Here is a 24,432-nt window from a genome sequence, read left to right on the forward strand (position 1 = left end):
ATATACTTTTCTCTCATTAAATCTCTTACCACCTTCTCCCTTCTGCAAGGGATGTGCAAAGGAGGCTTGGCTTGAATGTTCTGGATAATTAGAAAAAGGTCATTGTTGTCATCCTCAAAGCATACCCAAGGGAGGCCAGGAAAGCGACCCAAGACTTCATGGAAATGTCTAACTCAGAAGTTACTGCTTGAAATCTCATTCTTGAAAGATAAAGATGTGGTTGACAGGGCGAATGTGTCATGTGCACCTTCTGAGCTGAGGAGAACATAATCATAGAAAGAAGGCTGGATATAACATGAGAATAAGATTCTTTAGCACATGACTCTACCTGAGGATAGTGTGATGTTTCAGTGATCTCCAGTTACTCACTTTAACTCTAGAGAAGTAACATATCTCTAATGTGGCACCAATCAAGCAGAGCTTTAACTGTCTGCTCTCTTATCATCTTTCACATTTGTCTTAGGACTCCTACGGATTTGTGCTTTTTATCCCCAGAGCTCAGCATCTCACCGCTACTTAGTGCCAGTGATAAGTTGCAAAAATGCCCCTGTATCCACGTCCTGTACCGTGGCTTTGCAGCAAGTCCTATCAGGAGACGGAGTCTATTTTCCACACCTTGAATCTGAGTCGTGACTTGCTATGACGGTTGGGTGCATGGGAAGTGATGCCCTGTCAGTTCCACACTTAGGCCTCAAAGGCCTTGCACACTTCCACTTGCTTTCTCAGAACCCTGCCTGGCTTCCGAGTGAATGAGTTTGGTCTCGCTGCTGAAAGATGAGTCCACCCAGCTGAGGTCCTCTTAGACTCGCCAGCCCCCAACTGCTTGCAGGTGTAGGTTTGAGCCCTGCTGAGACGGGAGGACCGCCCTGTTAAGCTCAGTCCAACCCTCAGAATTGCGACCTATGTAGATGGTGGTTGTTTTTAAGTCCCTAAACTTTGGTTTGTTACATAGCAAGAGTTAACTGATACAGAACTCCATTTTTTTTTTGCCTGACTTACTGAATGAATCAACACCCACAGGAAGGGTGGCAGAGGGGCAGCCTGACAGGGCTCCAGATGGAAAGAGCATCACTGTGCCCTGTCCTGCTGAACAGACTTTTCTTGTTCATCTCTAAGGAGGACGAGAGTCGGCTCACCTTCTCACAGCTATGCTGGTGTAAGGATTTGATACAGCGTGTGCAATCTAGCAAGGATTTAGAGTGCCTGGCCCAACTCTCACAGGAGGCTCTCCTGTGCTCATGTTTATGTGTGTCATACTCGTTACCAACAAAGTGATGGCATATCATCTCCTGTAGGCATCCAAAAGCAAGCTCTTTTGTCTCAAGTGGTATGGTGTCAGCATTAGTCTTTTTTTTTTTTAAATTTAATTAATTAATTTGGTTGCACCAGGTCTTAGTTGCGGCAGGCGGGCCCCTTAGTTGTGGCTCGCTGGCTCCTTAGTTGTGGCATGCAAACTCTTAGTTGCAGCATGCACATGGGATCTAGTTCCCTGACCAGGGATCGAACCCAGGCCCCCTACATTGGTAGCTCGGAGTCTTAACCACTGTACCACCAGGGAAGTCCCTCAGCATTAGTCTTGAAAATTCTACCCCGGCTGGCAGTAACCGTAGAGCTTCTCTTAGAAACAGCCTTGCAAACTCTCCACCCCACTCCAGTGCGGCAGGGTATCCAGAGCCCTGTTCCCAACATAACCTGTGTGTAGTCTCATCTTTAGATGGAAGCTTGGAGCTGCCACTGGTGTCTGTCCTTCTTCTTTGGAGCCCATGACCGTTTCTTAAAACACAGATCACTCTCATGACTAGGGAGTGCCGGGTACAGTAGCGCAGGCTGTGCACTGCATATAAGGGGGGAGGGTGCCACTCATATCAGAGAGATCATGGACGTGTAAACTTATGACAACTATTTTCCAGCAGATGGCAGTCGGGTGTCTTTTTCTAACAAAATCAGTAGATTTTCTGAATTTTCTGACAGATGGAAGTAAAGCTTCTGGAGGAAGGGGCGCTGTTTACTCGTTTGCACAAAGGTGCCATATAGTCTAGAGGTGGTTCTGTCAAATTAATATTGTTTCTTACGTGATCAAACGAATTCCATTTCAGAAAAAGAGAATATCACCTTCGTGCTGTTGTTTAGAGCCCGGTTTTGGCTTTTGATATAGAACCCAAAGCCCAGGCTCTGAGTTTACCAAGCCAGGGTTCCCCAAACAACTGTGTCATGCCAGGCCTGCCCAGTGCCATAGGACCTACTCTGAAGGGTTGGACAGGAGAGGTGCCCCATGGCGAGCCTGGAGTTCTGAGTACTGCTCACGCTTGGCCACAGGGCAGGTCATTTCCTGGCTCTGAACCTCAGTGTCTTTGTCTCTGCCCAAGAGATCGACGGCATTCTCAGACCTCTTCTAGCTCTGAAACACAATGAAAGCTTTTTATGTTGGTCCCCAAAGCAAACTCGGGACTGCAGCCTATGGGCCATACAGCTGTGTATCCAGTCCTCACACGCAGGAGGCACAGGGCACAGAGTCCTCGCCTGGTATCATTTTTTCTCAAAGAGTTTTTGGAAAATTAAATTTCCAATTTTTATATTAAAGTATGGATATGTTATAAAGTATAAATAAGTCTAAAACTCTTAAACACTAAGATAACTCAAGACTTCAAATACATTTCTCTCCTGCAGCAGGCCTACACTCTCACCGTCACTAGTACTCATGGTTACTTTGGGGAAAACCTTGGAGAGATGCTGGGCAAACCTACATTTTCCCACTCAGCTGAGCCCACACTGAGGGTGCTGGGAAATGGGCCGTGATCAGTTAAGCCGGACCCTCAGCAGCCCCTCACTCAATTCCAGTCCAGTGGAGTATGTGTTTTCCTGCACTTTTTCTGGATCCTTCCAGGGCTTGCTTTGCCACTTGAGGGGCAAAAGGCTCTGTAAATAACTGCTGTCTGTAGCGGAGGGAACACTCATGAAAACCCTACAGGAAGAGAGACTCCAGCCAAACTTGGCTCCCCTGCAAGCTGAGGGAGCAGGGGTTTTCTGGCTTCTTGTCTGTGCTGCTCCTGAGGGGGAGCTGCGGCCCCACAGGGCAGCTCCCTCAGCCCTCCTGACAGATTCACACAACTTTCTGATATAAACTTGTGTCAAAAAAGCTGCCAGAAAACTCCTAGGGAAACAGAAGGTTTCCCCTGAATGGCCCTAATTAGGAAGATTCTGAGAGGGGCCTGGGGCCCAGGAATAAGCGAGAATGACTGGGTTCTGGGGTCCACAGCCTGCAGCACCAGCCTCCTCCTTCCCAGCCCAGTTCGGGGTGAGTGAAGGGCGGCCGCACACCCCCACGGCCTCTGGTCTCTGGGGAGATGCCCACCCCCTCCTCCCTGGCTTTTGGATTGCCTCCTGGGCAGCTATTCCAAGGGCCTTGGACACACTCCTTCTTTGGACTAACACAGAGACTCATGTTTATGGGTCCTTTCAAGTTCCTTGACTATTTACATAGCACGACTCTGTCTCGAGATGTCAACAGTGCAACATCAGCCCAATATTTACTCCCAAACATAAATAAGTCCCCACTGAGTGTCTCTGGCACATGGTCTTAATTGAGACAGTGCGAAGGGTGTGTGTGTGTGCTGTATGTCTGTGTATTTTCATTTTCTCTGCAGGAGAAACAAGGATGGGTTCTCACAGCCCAGCTGGAGGGCAGGTGATAACCCCAATGACCCCTGGAGGGGCTGCCAAACCTACCCATCCGCTGGGCCATTTCACAGATTTATTTTTCCAAGTATTTCTGCTTGAGGTCAGCAGGAATGCTCTTAAATGAAAACCAGGAGCCCAAAGCCAGCTCTGGAGCAGCAGGCTCTTGGAACAGGCCCAGATGACAGAGGGTTCGAGACAGTCCTTCTGAAGGACGGTGGCAAACCCACTGCACAGCCCACCTCTATACCACTTGTGAGAAGGCAGAGCTGGCAGGTCCTGGGCCTTTTGGGAGGAAGCTGGTCATGGGGCTGGCCAGGCCACGGCACTGCCCTTTGCTCCAGGCCATCTCATTGGCAAAAGGGGCCAACAGGAGAGAAGGGAAAGGTTCCTGGGCTGGAAGCAGTAGAGGAGGATGCAGAGTTTTCTCCTTCACTGAGTGGTGGCCTGCGTGTTTTGGCAAACTGTACAAGGGAGCAAGGAGAGGGGGAGAGAGAGGGAGGGAGAAGCCTGGGGCCCTAAATGAGGCTTTTCCTCTTGAAGGAAAAACATCCCAGCATCTCCACTCTCTCACCACTTGACTCAAAGGCTGGCTTGATGAGTTGAAGGCACTTTTTAAAGGTGCAAGTCACATATACCCTCTGAATAATGAAATTCCTCCTATAAACAGGCCTTTACGATTGTCTTGAAGAGGCACAGGGCCCAGGCCATTTCAAACCCAAACAGGAGCCAAACGAAAGGAGAGGGGACTCATTTGGATTTTTCTCCCTTAAAAGAGTTTCCTATTTCAAAGTTTTCTTCCTGCACGGTGGCTTGGCAGGCTACTGTAATCCTCGCACAGAAAGTTTAAATTATGGCTCCCAGTGTCTGCTAACAGCGCAGCTCTGGGAAGGCTGATTAGGATCCATTTCAGAATGTGAAGAAGGGTCTGGTTAGCTCGGGGCCCTCGCTGTGGATTTTGCACCGGAGCCAGGACCTGCTGCGGCCAAGCATGAGACAGCGCCTGATGTGCCACCGGCCGACCCTCTGGAAGGCCCTGGAGGAGAGAAGGAGGCTGAGCACTAGGCAGGGAGCCTGGAGTTCGGCTCTGGAGAAGGTATTTGCTGACCCTATAAGGGGTTTCTGTTTCAGATAAACAGGGGATGATGGGCATGTTGGTGGCACCACGGCGACATGTAGGAGGTGTGGCACAGGCTCTTTGACTGGCCAAGTGCTGCTTACCCCTCAGGATGTGCTTGGCTCAGCCTCGGTCACTTAACTGCTTTCCCCAGTCTTTACGACGGAGTGAGGGCTCTTGCTGCTTACCACCTCTGTCCCTTCACCCCGAGCCCGGCCACTTCGCAGGGATCTGTTTGCTGAGTGAAGGTACCGGCCAGCTCACAAGTGTAAAGCATGCTGACCCGCAGGCCTGCAGGGCACAGAAAATCCATCCGCACTGGGCCAGCTGCCTTGTTCTGTTTTTGATAGCACGCCACCATCCTTGTACATTTTGGGGAACAACCATTTTGGGCTCATGAGCTCAAGGCAATGGCAAGCAACCATAGGTAGCAGTGTCAGGAGCTACACCAAAGGGAACTTTAAGAGACGTGGTTCTAGAAAGGAAGGAGGACTTGAACATTGCCCACCTGTCTTCAAAGGCTCTAGTGAAGTGTTTACTCATTAGCAGTGGCAACTGGGTACCATGCAGTGACTTTCCCCTTGAAAGGATTGGAGGGAATGATATGTGAAATACGGTAATAAGCCAGAAGCAGTTAGACCTCCCATCTAACTCAAATATTAGGCCCATTAATCAACAGATTTCTGTGCACTGAACTGTCAATATATTACACCTCTATACATAATGCATGTTTCTTAGGTTATAGACATAGGAATCCAAGTTGACAAGAGGTCTGTAGTTGACTCACAGACATAGAGAACAGACTTGTGGTTGCCAATGGGGAGGGGGATGGAGGAGGGATGGATTGGGAGAGTTTGGGATTAGCAGATGTAAACTATTATATATAGGATGAATAAACAACAAGGTCCTACTGTATAGCACAGGGAACTATATTCAATATCCTGTGATAAACCATAATGGAAAAGAATATGAAAAAGAGTGTATATATGTGTATAACTGAATCACTCTGCTGTATAGTAGAAATTAACACAACATTGTAAATCAACTACACTTCAATAAAATAAATAAAAAAACAAAAGAGGTCTGCAGTTGAAGTTTTAGGAATATGTAGGTCTTCAGAATAATCCTACATTTCATTTGCCCTTTTCAGTGTCCTATAAAGTCATTCTATTTAGTTAGTCCTTCAGGAGAAAAATATTTTTCCTAAAGAAACTCCCTCTGCCGAGCTCCTTACTGCACTGTCGCTGTGCCTGAACAGACTACCCACTCTGAATGTTGAGTGCGTTCATGAACCCTGCACCGAGGTTTACTTTTTTTTCCTCCAAGGAGCTCAATCATAATTTTATCTATGACACGATGGAAGAGAGATGAGGTTTCATCTACTTCAGAACAACAAAACTTCCAGTTAGGCTAATCATCCTTTGCCATAGTGAGTTTTACAGAAAAGATTAAGATTTTGCCCATATTTCTGAATATCATGTATGTGATAGACAAAAGATGGCCACTAATTCTTCGCTACTCCTCCCATTGGGAGGCAGAGTCTCTTTCCTGTTCCTTGACTCTAGGCTGGCACGTGACTGCTTTGAGCAACAGAGTACAGCAGGATGATGCCATGCCAGTTCTGGGCCAGCCTTTCAGAGGACTAGCAGCTCTCACCATGCTCTCCCAGAGCTGAAGCCACCACGTAAAACGTCAGCACACTCTGCTGGAAGGGCCACATGTAGAGGCCCTGAATCTACACGGAGAGAGGGAGGGGCCTGGCAGAGTCCGGCCTTCCAGCCATCTCCACCCAAGGTGCCAGGCATGTGAATAAAACTGTCCTGTGAAGTGAAGCAGACCAGCCTAGCCACCAGGTGAATGCCCTTGTGTGACACGACTCAGTGTCACTTGGAGCAGAAGAATCACCCAGCCAAACCCTTCCTGAATTCCTGACCCATACATTTGTTAGGCAGAAGGGAACTCAATTTGGTGGCAATTTGTTGTGCGGCCATAGCTACCCAGTACCATATAAAAGACTGTAACGTAGGCAATAGCACCACTGACAACTGTGAAACCCTGCTGGAGCGAAAGCCTTTAGGGTATCTGCCTAGTTTCCTTCTAAGATTAGCCCCCATCCCCACCCCTACCTAGCCTCCCCAAACCTCCACACTGCATCTTTCTCCTGCGCTGGCCTTAGCTGTCTGGATGTGGAAGACACGTGACCCAGCCCAGGCTGGTCAGATTCTCTCTCTGCCACCTCCTGGCCTCTTGCCACAGTTGTAGACATTTGACTCGAGCTGAGCCAGTCAGATTCTCTCTCCCAGGCTTGTAGGATTGGGACTCAGAGGGGGCTGATCAGTCTGTGTCTGTGGCTAGAAGTTTTGATGGCATCACTCGCCAGCTTTCTCAGAGCTGTTCTAGACCCTTCCTTCCTCCAGCAGTTAAGATGACCTTGTCTGGTTAAGGCCCCTCGACCGCCACCACTCTGCTTTCATGGCCAGTCCATGGCAGAGGGTGATGTCTGCCTTCTCGGGCCCTGGCTCTTTGGATCACACACAGCTGGGTGGCCTCAGGGTGCTGGCCACCCCATGACACCCCCTCCTGACACACCACATTCTTTAAAGAAACACAGCAGAAGCAAAGCGAAGCAGATGGCAGTTGGAAGGAGGTGGGAGGGTGTGCTCAGGAGAGGGGACACTCCTGAGTGGCAGAGCCAAGTGGGGGGCCCAGAGGGAGGGGGTGGGACACAGCCACCCGGCTCCCCACTCTGTGTCCCTGTCTGGTCCCGTGCACCCAGCCGTGGAGGACGGTGCCCCCTCTCTTCTGATATGTCCGTACAAAGGCAGAAGGAAGTATCTCTCTCTCACACACACACAAACACACACATCCCCCCCAAAGCCTTTACTGTCTTCAGATCCCAAACACTGAGCTGGCTTTGTTCTCCACCCCCAGACCAGCCGTCTTGGCAGGAAGGAGTTAGAGTTGGAGAAAAGGGAGAATTAAGACTCTATCTGGCCACGCAGATTAAACAAACAACAAATGGGCAGGTTTTTCAAAAAAGGTAATATCCGCTCCCGGTAAATATACAGGAAAATGGGCACTTTTGATACACTGCTTGTATAACCTTTCCAGAGGGCAACTGGCAATATGTAATAAAAGGCTTAAAATACGCATTTCTTTTGACTCGGTAATTCCGTTTCTAGGGTTTCATCTTAAGGACATAATGAAGGATTTGTGCAAATATTTGGCTCCAAGCATATTCACTGTGGCACTGTTACAAGAAGTGTGAAACCAGAAGCCATGTGAATGAATCCCAACATCCGAGGACTGGGATCTGCCATACACCTGCAGCCTGAGGACAGCGCTGGACACGGGTTTTTAACAATAGGGAAAGACTTTCACAATTTTGCATTCAGGGAAAGCTAGCCTGTAAAATAGTAAATGGGATGTCCAAAAGGCATGGGAACCTGAGATAAACTAATTTTCAAGTAATATGCTCAATATATTTTTCTTCAACCTCCAATACTTTTTTCAGGTGAAGTTGCTCTTAATTTAAAGTGATGAGTCCAACTGTCAATCTGAAAAGATGTACAACAAAAACACTATTTTCCCTGTGTTTCTAGATTTCTTGGATACTCTGAAGTATATTTACTATAGTTTTTTCAGATTGATAATTGAACTCATTGCTTTAATTTTAGAGGTCCTGCACCTGAAAATGTATTGGGTATTTTACTGGAGAATTTAACACACTATTCACAAGTAAGTGGGTGCTAAGAGAATGCCTGGTCTCTGTCTATTATGTAGGGAAAAAGTTCAAGAAGAGACAATGCTGGTCTCACCACGGTTATTTCTGGGATGGGGACTCCTGAGTATTTGACAACTTTTTTGCTTACTGACATGTGTCTATGTTTGATCAATAAATACAAATTATTTTGGAATCCCAAAGAAACTAATTATTTGAATTTAAAGGATCCATCCATAATCATGTTAAGAGGCTGTTTCCACCTGCCTCTGAAACCTGGAACACTGGAAAATCAGGGACTTGGTGTCAGGAAGTCCCAGCTGTGGTCCCTGGTGCTGCTGTAGGAGCTGGGGACATGGTGGAAACAAGAACAGACAGGACCCAACTCACGTGGCACACTACCATCCCGTGGAAGAGACAGACCTTCCTCAGATAATGACTCTGAAACCATTACTGATGAATACAGAGGCCCTAAAGTCAAGGACGCCAGGTGTCTGAGAGAAGAGCGCAGGGCAAAGAAACCATCCTAGAATTGGGGGTGAGGACACCCCTTTCTTCCTGAGAAAGTGACAAGAGGCAAGATGTGAAGGATGAGCAGGTGCTCCCTGGTGAAGGAGGCAGGGCAAATCTACCCCCTGGGGCACCTACGAATGAACCCCCATGGGGTTGGGAGAACTTCTGATGAAGCTACCCAGGCAGCACTCCAGACATACGGCCCATCGCCATTACTAGAGTCTTCTGGGCAGAAATCTTTTCCATATTCCACATGGGAAAAGAACAAAGAATGGCTCTGTAGTTTCTTTTCTTGTTTTTGTGCCAAATAAAGGAGTTAACCATCCCCGTCCCAGTCCCAGCTGTTACTCCCCAAGCTTGTGCGTTGGAGTGAGGCTCCCACCACCCTGTGTTAGGACTGGTGGCAACTCTGCTAGGGAAGGCAGGAGAAGAGGGGTAAGATTTTGGGGTCCCCTCTAAAGCAGTCCAGTCCTCAGGTGTGAATGGCCTCAGGAGGAGCCTAGACTCCATTCACTGCCTGGAGGGGACCCTGTCCTCCTTCATTGTACCTGCACTGGGAAGGAAGTTCCACCAGGAAGCCTTTTCCGACGACGAGCTCTAGCCCTGCTGAGGCAGGAGAGCTGGGTGTCTGGTCAGGGACTCCCTGGCGACCTGCGCTCTCCACTCACCTTCCAGAGCAGCACAGCCAGCAGCAGGAAGATGAGGATTCCCACCAGCAAGCTGATGGCAATGATCCACCCCACGACGTAGCCTCGGGGCTCCAGGTTGTGCAACGCCTCGAAGACCACCTGGGAGGCAAAGCAGAAGTGAGATGGTTCCCAAACAGAAGCACCCACCGCATGAGGGGACCCAGCCTGGGCTTGACATTGGGACTGAACTGGAGAGATGTGTCCAGACTGCTGTTACTCTAAAACGGGCTCTGTTGAGTGCTTTCCTGGTTGTATACGGATGGATTTTTCACAAGGACCTGAAAAGGCACTTGAAATCACAGGCCCAGTTCTTCAAAGGGCTGTAACGACAACAGGCCTGATTTAAGTATCACGAAGTGAACACAAGCGTGGTGAAAAACTGAGAGGACGCACTTTGTTCTTGATTCAGGACAGTAACAGTCTCTGTTTTATTATGGTTTTGAAACAAAGGGCATGGGCGTGCCCTCCAGGTAAGACAGTACTTCTTTCTGAGTGTTCTGTGCACTGTGTAACTTAGTGTGATTACTCAATTAATGCCAGTTTCCCCAGTAGACTGTGGACCTCAAGGGCTGGGCACAGTTTGCCTTGGGTCTCATGGCGATGCCTAGCACACTAAAAGCACTCACTCGAGGAGCGGAGCCCTGGTCTCCAATGGGAGCCATAGGTCCTCAGAGCCCATGTCTCAGTGGAGCAAGTTTTCCCAACTTTGATGGAATCTCAGTGGTGTGTTGGCTCACATCAATGGTGCCAACGGTGTGCATCTCTTCCCAGCCCCACATCTAAGGATGTTACAATGGTATTTTGAACTGGTCCATCACAGGAGTATTTATACCACCAAAAGTGGCGCACAAATCAGGGCGCCCCCACCCTCCTGCCAGAGAGGTGATAGCTTAACACGTGCTAGCTCAACACTGACTGTACTCTTTGGCTCTATTTTCGCCCCACTGGTCACAGCGGAGTTTATTTTTGTAGAATTCAAAGCATCCATTGTGCCCTCTACAGCCAATCCCCTAACACCCCACCGTCCCGTTCAAGCTCCTCTTTGCTGAAGAGACAGAAATCTCAGCTCTGGGCAGCCATTGTCTCCCTTGGCTGCAGACAGGCTGGCCCAGCCACAGGGCTTTGTCCAAGCTAGGCCGTGTGCTTGGAATGCCCAGTCCCTCCTTGGAGAAGGCCTATGTAAACCTGGCTCAACCCTGAAAGCCAGCTGAGTTTTTGCCTGGCAGGAAGCCTCGCTGGTTATGGGAGCCCCTTGCTCAAGCCTCAACGGTGACTGGGCACAGGACTGAGTTGATACTAGCGCTATTTATGTTACCTTTTTAGGGCCTGGCTTCCCTCTCTCTGTAACATTTCTTGAATGCTCCTCTGTGTCAGGCTCTGTGCTTTTCTTGCAATCTCTTGTCTAACTCACACAATCACCCCAGGAGGTATTTAGCACCTATTTTACACGGCAGGACATGGAGGCCCAGAGAGGACAAGGGATTTGCTCTGGGCCATGTAGCTTACAATGCAGAGTCAGGATTTGAACTCAGGTCTAGCCAACCCCAAACTCCCAACCTAAGCTGGTCACTAGCACACCATAGAGTACCTGGCTGACAGTGGTTCTTTAAAGATTATCTGTCAATTAAATGGATCATTTACTGTCTCTTCCCTGGTGATAAGGAAAGCAAACACAATCACCTTTGTCTCAACTGTCTTCATTCCCACTGGTGGGGTGGGGGGGTGTGCTGGGGGAGGGGAGGATGGTCATCCATGAGGCAGATCCTGAATCCAAGACATTATCTCTAGGGAAATCAGAGCAGAAACCATTCCTTCCTGTGTTGGGACAGATCAAAGAGAACTGCCTACAGAACACAGTAGTCACTTCTGGGAATGGAAATAAGGCCTCTTTTCAGCACATACTCACTAGCTGTGTGACCTCGGACAGGGTACTTTCTCTCTCTGAGCCTCAGTTCTCTCCTCTGTAAAACAGGGGTAGAACAGCACCTCCCCAGAGAACTGAAGGGGCTAACGCACGCAGGGCGATTGGCAGAGCCCACCCCTGACACATGGCAGGTGCTCCCATCAGCATCATTAGCACTGCTGGCAGGGAGATTTCTTTTGAGGTTGTGCATGGTTGGCTGGCACCCTTTTTAATTTTAAAAAACTATTTATTGAAGTCTAATATACATAGAGAACAGTCTACGTAACCTAAGTGCACAGCTCACTGCATTTTCACGAACTGAATGTGAAATGCATCTGTGTAGCCAGCACCCAGATCGAGATGCAGGATGGGACCAGCTGCTGAGAAGCCCCCTTCACGCTCTCTTCCAGTCACAGCCCCCACGAAGGGTACTCGTTGTCCTGACGGCCGAGAGCCTAGATGAGCATCACTGCTTTTGTCCACGCTCTACCTGGAAGGACTTCTTTCTTCCACATTAGGTTTGGGAGATTCCTCCAGGCTGGAGCATGGCATTCTCATTGCTGTGTGAATATCCCTTGATTTATTTATCCATTCTACCCGGTTTGGGGCTATTACAAAGAGGGATTTTCAGACATGAGGCGATCCTGAAGGAGGAATACGTGGGGGTGAGAGGTGGTGGGACAGAAATGGGCTGTGAAGTCTGTCATCTTAAACCTACTCTTTTCTATCTGGTTCAGATTAGAGACTTCTGTCTTTAAAGACAGATAGATTCATGTCTTTGAGTTACTGCCCCTAAAAAGCTGTGGATCAAATCACCTCCCACGTTCAGAATCTCTTGTGGTGTCTTGCGCAGGTCAACTATGAAGCACCGTGGCTGAGAGGGGCACCCTTGGACAACCAAGACAAACTTCTCGGTTTCCTCCTCTGTGAAATGGGGAAGTAAGATAGTGTCTGAAAGTTCCTGGTCTCTGGTCGCATAGTGAAAATCTGCTGAACCTTCCTGTTGACAATGAGACAGGCTGTGGGCTCCGTGGGGTCAGCTGTAAAGTCCAGCCCCTTGGGTCGCCCCGAGAGCCGCACAGGGACGCTGCCTGCCCGCGGTGTCTGAAACGCGTATCCTGGCAAAGCCACCTCGGAAGTCTGGTTTTGTAGATACAGAGACAGTGAAGAGTATCCACTACAGTTTAGTCTGGCAAATTCCACAAGAATGCCCTGGCACTTCCCCGGAATGTGTGCTTAATCTTTTATTATTTTTAGTGATGCCGTTCATCATCTTGGACATGTGCTTTATGCTTTGGCAAAGCTGGTTCCTGCACATCGCGACTCTAATAAACTCATTAAGTGGAAGGATCTGAGCAGCCTGAAGTTCTAAGAAGTCACATCTTAGATAAAAACCCAAAGGAACAGCAGCATGGACCACAGAGAGAGGTAGGAAGCACCGACAATCCAGTCTGGTCGCCACCAGTAAATAGCAGGATGATCCTGGTGAAGCCCTTATACCTCTTTATTTTAATTCAAAAATTAAAAAAAATTTTTGAATCAGCCCATGGTATTTTTTTAATGTTTTTTTTTAAAATTGAAGTATAGTTGATTTACAATATTATATTAGTTTCAGGTATACAGCATGGTGATTCAGTATTTTTACAGATTATACTCCATTAAAAGTTATTACAAGATAATGGCTATAACTCCTTGTGCTACACAATAAATCTTTCTGGCTTATCTATTTTATACATAGTAGTTTGTATCTCTTAATCCCATCCCTGGTACCTCTTTAAATATCTTTTCTCCATCTCCCCAGTTACTGCTCCAGTTCAAGCCTGAGCTTCTGTCACCAGCACTATTTCAGGAGCTTTGGAGGAGACTTCCTGCTGCTAGAGTTGTCTTCCTAAAGCACAGGCCTCATCACGCACTTCTCAGTTTATACTACAGATGGTTTCCCTTTATACCAGATATACATTTCAGGGTACCAGGCTCTTTACAATCTGGTCTCCTTCTTACCTCTCCAGCCCCTGGCAGGACCTGTACTCACATTCTAGCTGGTTAGAGTTATCTCCCTGTGGGACCTGTGGCCTCCTGCCTCTCTGCAGCCTGCTTTTGCCACCTTGGAAGACTCTTCCATTCTTGTCCAGATGACAAACTCCAATACTGCTTATCTTACAAATGTTCATATCCTTTGATCCATTAATTCTGTACTTGGAAATTTACTCATAGGCAAGAAACATAAAGTACAGGAAAAGTTTTATATTCGAAGATGTTCACTGCAGAATTATTTACATTGGTACAGAATTAGGAATATCCTTAATGGAAAAGAATACAAAAAAGAATATATATGCATAACTGAATTAGGTTGCTGTACACCAGAAACTAACAAAACATTGTAAATCAACTCTACTTCAATAAAAAATAGAAATATCCTAAAAGTCTAAGAGATGAGTAAATTACGGCAATCGCGAAGTAGAATACCACAGAGCCGTTAAAATGATAATACATCTGGCTGTCAAAGTATGATTTTCAAAAAGTTAAAAACATGACTCTCATACAAATATGCAGCAGATACACATTAAAAATTTATTTAATTCATGACTGAGGGAATCAGCAGGATGGTAAAGCTAGTTCAAAAAAGGATCTGAGAATGCGGGTAGTTACAGGAAAAAAAGAATAGAAGAATGTTGAAATCAGACACAAAACTGATTAATACCTTACACGGCAATAAACTATAACCTTTGGGATTATATCTTCTGCCAGACGGAAGTCATTTTCATCTTTACCGGCAAAAGGCATTTGTAACTTAGTTTTCTATAAGCTAATATGTAACTTCACAGAATATGGGCCCTAGGGAGTTAGGCAGGCCTATTAGAACAGCGTTGTTTTTCTCAAATTTTAATGTGTGTAAGAATCACATGAGGAACCTCGTTAAAATGCAGATTCTGAATCAGGGAGTCTGGATTGGGGCCTGAGCGTCCACATCACGGTTACGCTCACTGGCGATGCTGATGCTGCTGGTCCAAGGACCACACTTTGAGTAGAAAGGGGATAGAGAACGCTCCAGGTGTGAAAGGACACACAAGCATCTTTCGCCTGATTTCCGAGTTTTACATACTTTAGAAAACAGGATAATAAAATGGGAAAAATGATAAATGCTATAAAGTTATACGAAAAAATCAATATCAATTTAGCATACAGAAGACTTCAGCTTTGCAGAAAAATACAGGAAATTTTTTAAGTAAATAGGTGTTTTTTGATACTACAGGTATTGTTTTCTCTTTTCTACTTTTAACTACTTTTTAAAAAAATTGAGCATTTTAAAGCCAAGTTAAAAAAAAGTTAAAAGGAGAGACTCTGCTCCAACAGCTTCTGTTCCAAGAAGACTGACCTACTCTGCTCTTTTCAGCAGAGTTAATCATTCTCTGAGCTTTTGGAAACAGCAATTTTCAACTTCTCTTAGCAGAGAAAATCTGCGCTAGCACCCCAATGTATAAAACAGGAAAAAATGGAGATTCTCTGTTTATAAAGAAGGTGGGCAGCTCGAGCCCGGTCTGATCGGTCCCCCTTCCCAAGCCAGTCCCTTCTACCCCAGGCCCAGCAGCCCCAGAACCAACTCAAGGGAACCCACGGCTCCACAAAGCTTAGCTTTAAAACCACAGTGGAGCACTTCATCATCATCCCAGTCCTAAGTCCTCTTCACTCTGTAAGGTAATGATGTATCTTCCTGTCTATGGACTCCAGTAAACTGTGAATTCTTACAGAACAAGGATTTGAATGCATGTTCTCCCGTCACCTAGACCAAGGTAGTGATTCATCATGTGATTCATGAAGGCACAGATTAATAAATTCAATGTCCTTTTTGCCATACCATTGATGAAGTATGACTATGACTCAGTCTGCAATGAAGAGAGGATGAGATTTGAAGCTGGAGTTCCTGAGTGTGCTTCTCTTTTTTCTACTTCAAAAATATATCGGCAAATGTTATTTCTTTTGGGAGAGTTCTGGCCATCCATCCACACATGCATCCATCTGCCCATCCACCCCATCTGTCCATTTGTTTGTCTATCCATCTGTCTGTTCGTCCGTCCATCCATCCATCCACCCATCCAACAAATGTGTACACAGGACCTACTATGTGCCAGGCACTGTGGGGATTCATTGATGAATAAAACAGGCAGTCTTTGCCCTCATGGAGCTTCCAGCTTATAGAGAATACTGGCCAGTTAGACATAAATGCAAAATTATAACTTTAGAAAGTGCCCCAAAGGAGAGATTCATGGTTAGAAAAGACTCTAAGATAAGCATGGCAGTCAGAAAGTTTTTTGAGGGACTGCTTGAGCTAAGAGTTAAAGGGTAAGCAGAAGTTAACTAGTCAAAGAGGGAAATGAACAACATTCCAAAAAGGAATAGCACGTGCAAACCCCCTGTGACAGAAGAGAGCCTGGCAGAGGTGAAGTACTGCCAACAGACAGTAGGCATGGAGCAAATGGAATGAACAAGAAGCCACCGGAAAATGTTCAAGGTGAAGCTGGAGAGATGGGAAGGCCTGGAGGCTGTGTTAAGAATTATATCCTTTATATTAAAGAAGCTTGTGGCTTCCATCTGAAAACTGGCCCCATCTAGCTTTTTGATGGCTGCACTAAATCAAACCAAACCTGCAGTTATTTTGATCTTAATGTCTAATTCCTAAATAATTTAGTTTAATAGGTTACTTTCTTTTCATAAAACACTGAAATTCAAGCTTCTGACTCTCCTTCTCCATTCAGGTAGAGAGGAAATCGCTCTGAAAAGCAACGTAGAACCTCTTTTGTCTTCCTGAGGCATGGCTTTGAAAATTACTTATAAATAATCCCTGAGAATCATCAGATTCATTCATAAAATTACCTGAGAAAATTGTTGATAAGCATTGGAGGAATAAGGGCTGCTTTAACTATGCCATTAAAAATACTGTGGAATTAAACCTAAAAAAAAAATAATAATTATACGCTTTATCTTAAGAGGCATGGGAGGTCAATGGAAGGTTCTAACTAGGGAGTGACATGGTTTGCATTTTGCAAAGAGCACTCTGGCTGCAAAACGCATCGGGAGAACTTTACGTGGGGGTTCAAGGAACAGGCCCGTTAAGAGGGCTGCAGTGGAAGTGGTTTCCCCAGCAGAGATCCACACTCCCAGTATGAAAGGAGAAAAAAGACTGAGGCTGAGGGGGAGTCTGCACGTTTCAGAGGGTGGTAGGAGGCTGAGAGATGGGGCGGCAGAAGTTCTCATCAACGAAGGGATAAATGATCACACAGCAGCAGACTGAAGCTGGAGGGCTCATGTGTTGGATGTTAACTAATAAAACATAAGAGAATTGAGGAGCACGAGGATTTGCCTCAATAGAGTCCTTGAGGAGGACAGACATCTGGCAGGGGCGATGGCAGGCCCACCACGCTGGGCATCCTGCCTGCTACTGTAAACTTGAACACACCTGAGGCTGGCAAGCTGGCGTCAGGGAACCACCAGGAGCCAACTTCCAGTCTGAGGCAGCTGGTAAGCCTGAACCACAGCACTTGATTCACTTGTATGTTTCTGGAAACTTTTATGTTCTGACCACTGTAAATATGCCCAATGTCATAGCTGGAAATGCTCAGGTCTCCAAAAGGCTTGAGAACATGACCACAATGGGGTACGGCTGGCCCAGGCCTGGCTGGACGGAGGGCTTCCACGGCTGAGGGGACAGCTCAGCATAAGCAGCACCCGAATGGAGGTTCAACCCCAGGCCCCACTGCCTGAAGGTCAATTACAAGGGCAAGATGCTTTCCACAACTGACATCACACACAGGTCTCACAGAGGGAAGGAATTTATATAAAATAAAAAGTGGTAAAAGAAGAACATCTGGGACAATGAAATGCCATTTTCATCTGCTTCTAATTACATCTAGCAGCCAGTGGGGAAGGGGGCAGGGATAAAGGGTTGTGGGAGCTGGAGGAAATGTTCTCAGCAGAGCCATGTCTTAAATCACTCTCAGAACAGAGCCTTTAGAAAGCATCCCCACTCAGGGGAGACTGAAGACTTATGGAGATGACATCAATGAACAGAAAATAAATTGCATTTGGCAAGATGGACATTGTAAGTCTGTGCTGTGATAAACAAAGATGTCAAACTTGCCCCTGCCTGCTAGGTGCTGGGTTTCAGGAATTCCTTGCTCTGTTAGAATTTGCAGAGGAATGAGCTGGGCTGGTGCTAATTCCTTTATTGTTAAGAACGGGTCACATTTGTTGCGAACTTACCGTGTGCCAGACATGGTGCTAAGAGGTTTTATATCTATTACTCCTGAGAAACCTCATGACTGCTCTTTAAAGGGAGGAGGGGAACGCAGCTCCTTTACCGCAGGCTACGGAGGGCCCTCGATGAGTGCTAATTCTCTTGATGAGTAGCTGTGCATCTGGTTAGTGACCAGGCCACAACAGGAAAGAGTTCCAGAATCAACAGACCACTAAGTCAGAGCATGAGGTGCTTCTGAGGTCACTGGAGCCAAGGGTCGCTCCAAGGACTAAGGGCCAGCTGTCACCACCCATGGCTGCATTCCTACCATCTGCCAGAGTGGTGCTCCTGCTGTGCGAGGGCCAGGCAACAGGACAGCAGGGGTCCAAGGAGCGGAGGATGAAGGGAGACTCGGGCTTGCAAACAGGCAGCCCTGCACCAGACCCAGCCCTTCCACTGACAAGCTGTGGCATCTCAGGCTGGTAGGTCCCTTCACCTGGGGGTCTCAGTCTCCTCATCAGAAAATGGGAGTAATAGTATCTCATTCACAGGGGTGATGTGAGAGTGATAGGCGATAATCACATCAAATGCCCAGCACATCACAAGAACTGAGCATATACGAATGAAAACAATAAAATCGTTAAGCAACGGGACGCAGAAGGGCACGTCGAGCCAAGCCCCCAGTGTCTGCGTGGAGACCACTGCCATCTGTACCCTACACTACTGGTTGTCCGCCCACATCCCTCGGGTCCCTCTATCAGTTCCCTATGTCCAACCCCAGCTTTACATGCGTTCACTTCTAAGTGGACGGCACTGTCAGAGGCCACCTGCCCCCAGGGCACGTGGGGAGAGGAGGACCTTGGCGTTCATTACCTCCTGGGCAGCCCCTGGCCAGTGACTGACACGTACAGGAGTGAGAAAGCCCAGCTCCCTCGCTTCAAGGCAGGATGAATTCTGAGGTGGTATTTGTGCTCCAGGGCTCCGCTAAGGCTGGGGCCCCTGGAATCTCATCCTTGGTCCACTTGTTCTCTTTCCCTATCCTGTCTCCTCACTTCTTTTCCCATCTCTCTGGGAGCATTTCCTTACTAAAATCCTTGCACCCACATCCTCATCTGAGGGTCTGCTTCTTGAGAATCTATCTTAAGACACCATCTGACTCCATCTGGAGCCTGACCTTCCCCTGTCCACTTAGAAAATGCTTTCAATACTTGTTCAGGGGTCACTCTGTCCATGCAGCCTCTCCTAACCTCTTCAGCTCAGGCTTTCCCAGCACAAAACCACACTACTGTGTGTGTGTGTCTGTGTGTGTGTGTGTGTCTGTGTGCTTGAGCACGTGTGTCTGCACACGTGTGCAAGTGCAGTGTTCACCCCTTGAGGCTAAAATTTTTTTTCTTGTTCATGTTTACCGGGGGGTCCAGTTCATGTCTAGTCAAAGAATTTGAGGGACTGGACAGCAGCCTTGTCCTAAAATACAACCTTCCATAGCAGTGGTTTCCTTGGCTCCACAGAGCCTAGGGGTTTGGTGAGGGGATACAGAGGCCCCCAAGGGAACATGGAAATACAAGTTGGGGGAGTTCCAGGCATCCCACCTCTGACTCAACCAAAGCACATTTCAATTTAGAAATGGGTTGTGTTGTTTAAAAAAATGATAATGATAATCATGATGACAGCTGGAAATCATTGGTTTAGAGTAAACTGATCATGACTCTTGAGGTTTTGAGGGAGGGAGAAGCTATTCTTCATTTGTTTCCTCCCATCCTTGGCCATCTCTTCATGCAAGGGGAGCCACTATTAACTGACTGCCCATGCGTAGGCACCAGGCAAAGGGCTTTGCACCAAGATGTGACCTGATCCCTCCCAACCCTTTAGGACAGATACTCCCTACATGTGACTGGCACAAACTGCTAGACCTCTACTGATATAAAGCTACCTGTCTACTTCTAGCTCCTCGGCCACCATCATCTCTAGCCAAGTGACGGTCACAACCTTCTTGCAGCCCCCTACAATCCACTGTCCACACAGTAGCCTGTGATTGTTAAAAAATATATATTGGATCATGCCATTCCCCACTCAAAACAGAAGCTTGCAATGGCTTCCCTTTGTAACTGCTCCCTGGTGTTATATGGTGTGACCCTGCCTATGTCTCTCATCATGGATGTCTTCACACGTCTCCCATCATGGATGGCTTCACCACTCACCAGGTAGCTGCCACACTGGTGTTTCAGCCTTGAACACGCTAAGCTATTTGGGTCTTCATATGGCTCTCCCTCCTCACTGGGACACTCTTCCCTGCGCTTGGCAAGCTAATCCCTCCTCACTCTCTAGATCTCAGCTTCCTTGGAGAAACATTCCTTTAGATTCCCCTCAATCTAGAGCAGGTTACTCCCATGGAACTCACCTTGATTTGAAATAAAACCCTTGTTTGCTTCCTTGTTTACTCTCTGTCACCCCCTCAGTCGCTCTGGGAGGGCAGGGGCCATGGCTACTTTGTTCCCCATTGCACCCACAGTGTCTCTACACTGCCTGGCCCGTAGCAAGCCCCCAATAAGTATTCATTGAATGAAACTGCAAATAGTGACAATCAGCAAACCACACTGGGATTTTTCTCAGTTCCTTATGGTTAGAGCTTAATTCTCACATTGGGGGTAGTGGGTGAGGGGAGAGGACCGCCTGCCATCTTTTGATGATGACAGGGAATGGCGGGGGGGTGGTGGTGGTGATGACTTTCCAATGACCCTCTTCTTCATCGTATCTCTCAGTGTAAGAAGGGGGAAAACTCTCTTGCCGGGTATAATGTAATTTTTCACATAAATGGTAAAGTACAAGTCACAGTCTATTCGGTGACAGAAAATTGTAAAGTTTGCTTCAAGATGCAGTAAACAACAAAAGAACTATAGGTGGCACCTTTCGAAGTAATCTCATTTACCACCTTAGATGATGCCCTCTGGGTTGGGGGGCAGTGGCAGGGAGCAAAACGGAGGGGAAACCTCCAGGAAGTAGAAAGCAGGTTTCCCATGTTACAGATGAGGAAATGGAGGCTTACAGAGCTTACCTGATACCCAAGATCACACCACTGGGATGGGAAGGAGATGGGATATGAAGCCAGGCTTTTCTAATTCCAAAGGGCGAAATGCAGTGCTCCCTGTTCACAGAGGACAAGGCCAAACTAGAAGTACTGACTTCCTGGAAGGGCCACGACTGGGAACTGAACTTGAACGGCTTCAGAGAAAATGAAGCTGGAACGTGCTCTCCTGATCAATTCGTGCGTGAGGGGGAGGTTTATTCAGAAGTGAAAGCGTGGCTGCAGGCTGGAGGCTTTGTTCTGGAGTCTGATTGAGACTGAGCAGGGAAAGCCTCCACTGGGGTGAGGAGAGCCAGGTCCAGTCTGAAGGGGCTGGCTGGGCTCCAAGGGTACCTGGGCAGTTTTAACAGACAGACTTTAAAACAAGTCAGTCCTTTCCAGAGTGGACACTTGCACTTGTCGGGGCCCTTTCATCCAAGAAGGCCCAGTGCCCTCCCGTGTGACTGAGTGGCTGCAGGTCAGGGAAAGGAGTACCAGGCTGGGGAGTCAAGAGCTCCAGACACTATTCTTGGCTCAGCGATGTGAGATCCAGGGCAAGTCACCTATTCTCCCCGAGCATCAGAGGCCCTTTGTTCACTAGAGGAAGAGGCTTTGTGGTTCTAATCCAGGCAGGGCACAGCAGAATCTCAGGGGACTTGTTAAAGTTATGACCCATCTCCCCACCTGCAGGGTAAGGGATGGCAGAGGAGGACCATGGGAGGGAGGTGACCGCCTCTTTGGACATATGATTCCCGGGGCAGAAGGTGAAGGCCCCAGACATTTGCCCTGTCAAATCAGCAAGGAAGTAGCTCATTCCAGCATATTCATCCTAAAAACAAAACAAAGCCCAAAGCACAAACACTCCTAAACCACCTATGGACAAAGAGTTTCATGTTCTCTCATTAATGGAGCTGACAAAGTGGTCTAAATGACTGAACAAAGACTGGCTCAGATGGGAGCTCTAAGATGCACCAGGGGTTGGCTGGCCCCATGCTGTCTTCGGTATTAGAAAAGCACATGGGAGGGGGTATTTGTCACTTTTTAGCATCCTTCCAGTGCTGGGGAGTCCTCCTCTAGGTGAGTCTTGGGGTGAGGGTGAGGCTCTACTATAATAGCCAAAAATGCCAGCCACCTGCTCTTTCTGGGGTGCCTGGTACCCCAGGGACAACGGTCTAACCTCAGCCAGTGAGAGGCTCCTGCCTGACTCCAGAGCAAGAGGCTGAGAGAAGCCAGGGAAGCAGTGTCCAGAGTACCATGCCAGGCTCTTTCTGGGGCCTGACCCAGCCTGTGGTCCTGGCGCCGCAGGTTTGTCATATCCCCAGCCTTCCTGGCAATTCTGAGAGCTACCCAATAGCCTTCTAATCCATTCTGATTCCGCTAAAATGAGGCGGAGTCAGTCTCTCCTGCTGGTACCTAGAATCTCAGCCTGGTGCCCACTCCACATGGCAATGACTTACTTATCCATCTGTGGATTTCCATGTTCATCATGTATTCCACTATTTCAAAATATCAAGAAAACAGATTTGCTCTGTAACTCATACAAGCTTCTCACACAGTCTGAGAAGGGAGTTTGGGGCGGTGGCTCTCAGGAGCAGAGCTGGTGTGCTGGAGATTCTTGGTTTGCCCCCGGGGAGTTTCTAGCCTCAGCTGTTGGCAGCACTGCCGGAAAAGCCGGAAGGGTTGGGTTGGACAGGATGGGAGTTCAGCGTGTTCTCAGCACAATCAGCGCTGAATGCGGTGACTCAGATCTCATCCACAGTTCTCAGGTTTGGGTCTGTACAAAGCCAGGTAAGCTGGTGTGGTTGGCCTTGGACACGTGCTAATTAATACCCCACCTGGGAAGGGCACCTCAAATGTATTATTAGTAAACAAGGAAAATGCCTCAAATATCTAGTACATATTTCTAGGTATTTAACTGTACGCCCTGTAAAGCACTCCCCGTACCATGGCATAAAAATAAAAGACACAGAGTCCCAAGAAAATTATTTGATTTGCCTGTCAGTTGAATTATCACCATGTGCACTTTATGTGGTTAAAAACTGGATTGTTTTCCTCTTCTCACCCACACCCTGCTCGTTGCCAGCAGCAAATACACTTCCTGTTCATTCCAAGGCCATACAAATGTGGCGTCTGATCTAAAAGCCTGCGATATTTTGCCCGATTTAAATTTGGTGGCTAGCCTCTATGGAAATTTCCCTTCCAATGAACAACTAACAGAGCGCCAGGCATTCAGAAGAAACATGTAGGGTGGAACGTGTTTGTCCTAAAAAGGCAAACCTTCCTACTCAGAAAATTTTTTTTTTTTTCCGGCTAGGAAAGTTGAGAACAGATTGTAGTACTTCATCTTGGCTCATGGATTGGAAGGCAAAGTTATGGAAAGGAGGAAGGTGGGGGCATTGTGGGATTCCGACGGGTGCCTTTTTTTCTTAGAGTACTGGAAAAAAACCAGTTGAAAATGAGAACTTCTTCCAAAGAACTCTTGATAATGATAATATTACCATAGTGCTCAAAATGGAACAGTAACCAATGGAAGTGGTATTTTGGGGGCGTACAGATGACTCAGAATCCAACAATGGGGTGTTAGGCAATGTTTTCCTGGATCCCACAGCTCCGTGTTCTAATCAAGGGCAATGCGCCCATGATAATTTTTTCATTTACCCAAGGGATTCCACCTGTAGGAAACCTGTAAATTACTTCCGTTAACTCTTAATTGGGAACACAGTGGTCTACCAGAACATTCCAAACCTCTCATGTTGGGCATGTATCTCATCCTACGAAACTTTTTAACCAGAGCTGTGACAATGAGCAGTGAATCTCCATTCTTTTTCAATCCCCAGGTAAAAGTCTGAATTAGCAGTTAAATGGCCAAAAGGCAAGGAGGAAAAGGCAAAGGCCAACTCCAAATATTTGATCTTCCATAAACACTGACCCTAGGAGTGAAGGACTCCAGCATCATTCCATTTCATCCCATTCAGTTTCTGTTATTAAAATGACTGTGTGGACAATTTCTCGATGTGAGTAGAGGAGTTAAGGTCTGCATCTGACAGTCCTTCCCTGCATCAGGCATGCAATACCCACGGCCTGGGGCAGCTTTAACATCCTCACAGATTCTTATTCATTCTGTACCAGCTGATGCTTTTTTTTTCTTGCTCAGGACTGAGAGTTCATGGAGGTTCTGGGCATTTCTTTTTTTTTTTTTAAAGATTTAATTTTATTTATTTTTGGCTGCATTACGTCTTCGTTGCTGTGCACGGGCTTTCTCTAGTTGCAGAGAGCAGGGGCTACTCTTCGTTGCGTTGCGTGGGCTTCTCCTTGTGGTGGCTTCTCCTGCTGCGGAGCACGGGCTCTAGGCACGCCAGCTTCAGTAGTTGTGGCTCGCAGGCTCTAGAGTGCAGACTCAGTAGTTGTGGTGCACGGGCTTAGTTGCTCCGCGGCATGTGGGATCTTCCCGGACCAGGGATCGAACCCGTGTCCCCTGCATTGGCAGGCAGATTCTTATTCACTGCGCCACCAGGGAAGTC

General features: G+C 47.4%; 1 protein-coding gene across 2 annotated transcripts in view; it reads right to left on the reverse strand.

The window, feature by feature from the left end:
• ITGA9 (integrin subunit alpha 9) overlaps nucleotides 1-24,432 on the reverse strand; it is a 354,422-nt gene that overhangs the window by 6,175 nt on the left and 323,815 nt on the right. The window contains exon 27 of one of the 2 annotated variants that reach the window (XM_068558926.1): nucleotides 9,695-9,814. In XM_068558926.1, the coding sequence (XP_068415027.1) occupies nucleotides 9,695-9,814 (120 nt within the window). Of the gene's footprint in view, nucleotides 1-9,694; nucleotides 9,815-23,449; nucleotides 24,387-24,432 lie in introns of those variants that run through there. The other variant, XM_068558927.1, reaches the window with a different exon arrangement.

The sequence above is a fragment of the Eschrichtius robustus genome, chromosome 12 (assembly GCF_028021215.1).
Source record: "Eschrichtius robustus isolate mEscRob2 chromosome 12, mEscRob2.pri, whole genome shotgun sequence".
Taxonomy (NCBI): Eukaryota; Metazoa; Chordata; class Mammalia; order Artiodactyla; family Eschrichtiidae; genus Eschrichtius; species Eschrichtius robustus.